The sequence below is a fragment of the Austrofundulus limnaeus genome, unplaced genomic scaffold, assembly GCF_001266775.1.
Source record: "Austrofundulus limnaeus strain Quisiro unplaced genomic scaffold, Austrofundulus_limnaeus-1.0 Scaffold474, whole genome shotgun sequence".
Classification (NCBI taxonomy): Eukaryota; Metazoa; Chordata; class Actinopteri; order Cyprinodontiformes; family Rivulidae; genus Austrofundulus; species Austrofundulus limnaeus.
The window spans coordinates 210,299-216,414 of record NW_013952876.1 but is presented as its reverse complement, the minus strand read 5'-3'; the positions used below and the strand labels follow the sequence as shown (position 1 = coordinate 216,414).

The 6,116-nt window shown below is 43.5% G+C and overlaps 1 protein-coding gene across 1 annotated transcript in view; it reads left to right on the top strand.

The window, feature by feature from the left end:
- The window catches only part of chrnb2 (cholinergic receptor, nicotinic, beta 2), a 29,059-nt gene extending 22,949 nt beyond the window's left edge, over nt 1-6,110 (top strand). Inside the window, exons 5-6 of the mRNA XM_014025429.1 lie at nt 214-1,342; nt 5,837-6,110. Coding sequence (XP_013880883.1) covers nt 214-1,342; nt 5,837-5,989 — 1,282 coding nt within the window. The 3' untranslated portion in view covers nt 5,990-6,110. The remainder of the gene's footprint in view (nt 1-213; nt 1,343-5,836) is intronic.
- The last annotated feature ends 6 nt before the right edge of the window (nt 6,111-6,116 follow it).

Genomic DNA, 6,116 nt, shown 5'->3' with positions numbered 1-6,116 from the left:
CGGCGTGTACGAGGTGTCCTTCTACTCGAACGCCGTGGTGTCCTACGACGGCAGTATTTTCTGGCTGCCACCTGCCATCTACAAATCTGCCTGTATTGAAATTTTTGTTTTTAATCAAAATGAATAAACTATTAAACTAAAAAAAGGATTGTCTTCCTGTGGATCCAGATGTCTTAATTTATGTGTTGTTCTTGTTTCTGTCGTCTCTCTTAGCGCTGACGGCGTGTACGAGGTGTCCTTCTACTCGAACGCCGTGGTGTCCTACGACGGCAGTATTTTCTGGCTGCCACCTGCCATCTACAAATCTGCCTGTAAGATCGAGGTCAAACACTTCCCGTTCGACCAGCAGAACTGCACGCTGCGCTTCCGCTCCTGGACCTACGATCGCACCGAGATCGACCTGGTGCTGCGCGCCGACGTGGCCAGCATGGACGACTTTACGCCCAGCGGCGAGTGGGACATCATCGCTCTGCCGGGCCGGCGGAACGAGAACCCGGCCGACCCCGCCTACGTGGACATCACCTACGACTTCATCATCCGCAGGAAGCCTCTGTTCTACACCATCAACCTCATCATCCCGTGCGTCCTCATCACGTCGCTGGCCATCCTGGTCTTCTACCTGCCGTCCGACTGCGGCGAGAAGATGACGCTCTGCATCTCGGTGCTGCTCGCCCTCACCGTCTTCCTGCTGCTCATCTCCAAGATCGTCCCGCCCACGTCCCTGGACGTCCCCCTGGTGGGGAAGTACCTGATGTTCACCATGGTCCTGGTCACGTTCTCCATCGTCACCAGCGTGTGCGTGCTGAACGTGCACCACCGCTCCCCCACCACGCACACCATGCCCCCCTGGGTCAAACTGGTGTTCCTCAACAAGCTGCCCGCCCTGCTCTTCATGCGCCAGCCCAGGAACAGCAGCGAGCGCCAGCGGCTGCGCCAGAGGAGGAGGGCTCAGGAGCAGAAGGAGGGCGGGCGCAGTGGGGAGCCAGGGGGCCTGATGGTGGGCCTGGGGCTCGGCGGCACCGGCGGAAACGGCGGGGGGACCTCCACGGCGGTGTTAGGCAAAGACGACGGCGAGCCCTGTACGTGCTACGTGAACCGGGCCTCGGTCAAACAGTTCGGAGGGGATCTGTCCAGCACCGGAGGGGGATCGATGGACGGCCTGAACAGGGTGAGGGAGGCCCGGGAGGGCGGAGCCGGAAACCTGCAGAGGGGGAAGCAGGGGGCTGGAGGTCCCGCCCTGACTCAGGCCCTGCTGGCCCAGGCCTGTCCGGGCTTCGATGAGGCTGTGGAGGGAGTGCGCTTCATCGCCAACCACATGAAGAGCGAGGACGATGATCAGAGCGTGAGTGATACTTCTTTCCTGTAAAAATCTGCTGACCTCCATCAGGGTCACCAGTTTTTATTTTATTTTATTTATTTATTTATTTATTTATTTATTTATACTTTTTTATTTATTTATACTTTTATTTATTCTTCACTGATTTTAAAACTCTAACAGAACCCTAACAGTAATAATAATAATAATAAAATAGTGCTCATGTATAAGAAGTAAGTTTTATATAAATTATAAACTCTTCATGTTGAAGGGGAGGTTTTATGTATTTTTCAGACACAGTTCAAGTTTTTACCACAGTCAGGTAACTATGTTAGTCTGCAGCAGGTCTGGTCAGTCCTGCATGTTCTACTTGTTCCTCTGCTCCAACACAGCTGATATGAATGAATAGAGATTATCAGGCTTTTGTAGTATGGAGGACCAAAACTGACATAATTAGAAATAAAAGCTGAATTATATGAACCACTAAATAAATACACTTAAAATGTATCAATTAAATTAAAAAAGGAGAACTTTATCTCCTGTTTTATATTTTAATTGACCTTCGTATTTATTTTTCCAACTTAGTTCCAACAACTAATATAGTTTTGCACATAATTTACATTTTACTGTTTTTATATATATTAATTGTTTTTCCTTTTACTTGTACATGCATTTGTGTGTCTTAAATGTTTATACTTAATTATTTTTGTATTTTTTTCCAACAAGTCTTTTTACTTCTGCCTCACTTTAGCTAAAAAAGTTTAAAGTTTAGTTTAAAACAAAGGCAAGGAGGAAAACATTACCTGTGCATTTATTTTTAACTACCATATTTATTCACGTATAATACGATCTCGAATATAATACGATCATCATTTTTTGAGCTTACAAAGCATAAAAATCGAATTATGAATAACCCGTGTATAATAATATCCCCCCACTTTATGGATGATTTCTAGGGTTAAATGTTTAGTATCATACATGAATAAATACAGTAAACTTTAAGCTAAACTGCAGCAGCACAAGCATGCAACATGTAGAAATAAAAAGACTTGTTGGACAAAATTATTAAAATAATTCAATTTAAGCATTCAGGAGACACATATGCATGTACAAGTAAAAGGAAAAACTATGTAAAATATAAATTAAAAACTTTTAAATGTAATTATGTGTTAAAATATATAATTTATTGGAACTAAGCTGGAAAAACAAATATGAAGGTCAATTAAATGATAAAACATGAGGTAACTTTCTCCTTTTTAATTGATTTGGTGCATTTTAAATGTATTTATTTATTTAAAGGTTCATTTATCTCTTTATGCTTTTATTTATAATAATGTCAGTGTCGGTCCTCCATACTGCAGAACATGAAGAGGTAGTTCAGTGACTGAATCAGGTGTGTTGGAGCAGGAAACATGTAAAACATGTAGGGCTGCGGCCCCCCAGGACCAGGATTGCCCACCCCTGATCTATATTGTTTTCACTTTACACATTTTGAATCTAAATTTTAAATACCATCTTCAGCAGAGTTCACTTTTGCGTTTGTCACAGGATGAAAAAACAGACCAAAACCTGGTGAAGAGAATAAAATGAGTCTGGCTCACTCAAAGTAAAGTCTAATATATTTTGCACAGTTCAGTGTGTTGTGTTGAGAGCACCAGCTTGTGTAAGTCCTCCTGTCTGTGTGTGGATAAATTCTGCTGTGAGTCATCCTCGTTTTACTTCATCCCTTCCACAGCTGAGTCCCGTATCATGGTTTTTAACTGTTATTTACCTCTGGCCTCTTAAAGCACCAGGCGTACATGGACACAGAGCGAAGCAGACAGACACGATGACGTAGTCACGGCCCAGTAACCATCGAGCACAGATATGCAGTTATAGCAGCAGCGTGACGTGTGCATAAAGAAAGGGAACGAGCTGCAGAGCTGAGACGATGAACTGAGGGTGGCTGTTTTTGTTGCTTTGCCTCGAGGCGTCTCAGAGAAGCAAGCTTCCTTTTCTGGAATGAGAGAAATCGACTCAGGAATGAACAATCCGCTCTAAGTTCCTCTGCCGTCGGCTCCCTCCCCCATCCCTCCTCCAGTTATCTTCCCAGGGTTCAAACGTCAGCTCACCCGTCCCTCACGTGCTTCTCCTTCTCGTGGACTCGTGTCAGACCTCATCAGAGCTGTGGGCCAGGAGGAGTCTCCGCTCGCATTAACCATTCACCTCCATTAACCCTCCTGGTGGCAGCAGGCGGAGGGTTGGGTGGAGGAGGGCTGCGTCTCGCCTGCTGCCTCTCACACCACAGTTAGACTCATCTGAGAAACAGTGGGGCTGTGCACGTTTCAGTCAGCCCTTTGAAAATAACATTTCACATCAGTCACTGTTGAGAGATGAACCACTCTCAGCTACTACCACACCAAGCGACTCTGCGACTGAAAGAGTTATAGACATTTTTCTGTTTGATAATGCTGATTGACTCCACAAGTCTAGAAGTTATAAAGATGCATCCAATAATTTGTTCTCTCAAAATTTCCTTATAATCTATCTGCTGGTTCATGAGACAAACAGTTACAGCTCCAGCAGCTAATGCTCAAGTTGTACTCAAAGTTCTTTTGCAATGAGTTGATATTTGAGTCTGTTTTGTGAACAACTCTCAGCTACAGCTTCACTAAAGTTTAACACATGCTCACTCTCAACTCGTCACATTAATGCTTGGTTAGGTTCCCTCTGAGTCTTATTTTGACACGTCAGGACGCAAAATATAGGAGTCTTTGAGTTGGGGTCTGTGGTTAATATTAGGGATCAGGGTTGATGGTTAATTTTAGGTAGTGGTGTCAGGGACAGGATGTTGTAGTGTCCAAGAGTGGAGGCCTCTTCTCAGGAATGCACAGATGTGATGTCTCTTGGTTTTCCAGCTTCAGAGCTCGGCACATATTACCATATTAGGAAGAAGGTATACCGTGACAAAATTTATGGTACATCTGTGAAGCCTACAAAGAGCCTTGTACGCCCCCACCCTTGGCCTTCGTTCTCCATCTTTCTTACTTGGTGAATCATTTGGCATTGAAGGCCATAATTTGGTTTTTGGCTGTGATCTCCTGGACTGCAAAATAAAGATTCTTGCTGTTCAACCAGCCTGTTTCAGAGTTTCTCTCTTCACTGAGCAGCAGCAGTTCCACTTGAACCAGAAGACGTGGTTATTTCACCTCAATATCTAGAGAGAATAAAGGTAATTTAGGTGGTGCACAAAAGAGCGTTACCACAGATCCTTCCTCCCTGCAGCTGTCAGACTCTATAATCAGCACCACGCACAAAAATCACAATAAATAATCTGAGCAATCACCTGCTTTGTTATTACCCATTTTAAACCTTAAAAAAAAACTCTGCTGTAATTGCACATCTGTGTTTCTTGTCTGCATGGTGATTCTTCACTTTACTCATTAGTCTGTTGAGATTGTTTTTTACACTGAAAACAGGCAGTTTCTGGTTCCTAATGTCGGATTCTGATAGTCTACTGCAGAGGAGCCCAAAGTGGGGCCCATGGGCCAAATTTGGCCCACCAAGCCATTTGATTTGGCCCACCAACAGTTGCCAAAGTTACAAGGTTGTAACCTGTCATCCTATGTAGAAACAGTGTTTCCATTGGTCAAATGACTATAAAAGGGCTGAAGGTAGTTTTCATTCATGGTGCTGACTTTWTCTTTGATTTATTAGGATTAAACATGAAACATGAAATGACAACCAGAGATATTTAGATCAGATTTAACCCCACATGTACATTTACACACTTTATAAGGCCACAAAAACTCATATTTTATCCATTTATGAAATGTCCCATGAGCCTTTGCTACTTGAACGTAWGGCAGACTTTCTCCAAGTGCATGACTAAAACAAAAGAGGGCCATTTCACAGCTTAATCATTAAAAATAAAGGACTTTACTTTAAAAAGTATTTGTGTTTCATGTATTATATTACTGCATTTGGCCCGCAGCCCTGGATAGATTTTCATTTTGGCCCTCTCAGGTAAAATGTTTGGGCACCTCTGGTCTACTGTCTCTAAAACAAAACATATCTTTGTCTATCCTTGCACAATTCTTTATATTATAGTTTTATTATTAGTAGTCATATTATGGCTAGTCAGTGTTAATTTTGTGTTTGTTTTGTGTGCACTATCTATATCTTAAAACTTTTTCCTAGTTACTAGACACTTAGTTATTTTTATGTCTCTACAGACAAACCTGACATGTTTCAACGAGTACTTCCGTCTTCATCAGAGGTGTCACAGCTCATGTTGATAGGAGGCGGTGTCGGCTCATCAATATTGATGATTTTTTGGCTTTTATGAATTGGTTGTAAATATGATGGATAAGTGCTAGCCCAAATTAAGTTACAATATGAAATATAAGGATAAATTAAACTGTAATACAACATTTGTACAGTTTTTGCTTTTAAATAAGGTTGAAATCTTTCTACAGACAACTTCACAGATAAAAACAGGTTGATAAATCTCAACCCGCTTCTTGTCGTCCCACAACACAGGTCAGCGAGGACTGGAAGTACGTGGCCATGGTGATCGACCGTCTCTTCCTGTGGATCTTTGTGTTCGTGTGCGTGTTCGGCACCATGGGCATGTTCCTGCAGCCGCTCTTCCAGAATTACACAGCCAAGAGCATCAGCTACACACCGGGCTGAGCACGCCGCACTCACAAGCACGTCGACAGACAGCTCCCCCGACCAATCAGCACGGCGGGACACGGGCCGGAGGTGTGTGTGTGTGTGTGTGTGTGTGTGTGTGTGTGTGTGTGTGTGTGTGTGTGTG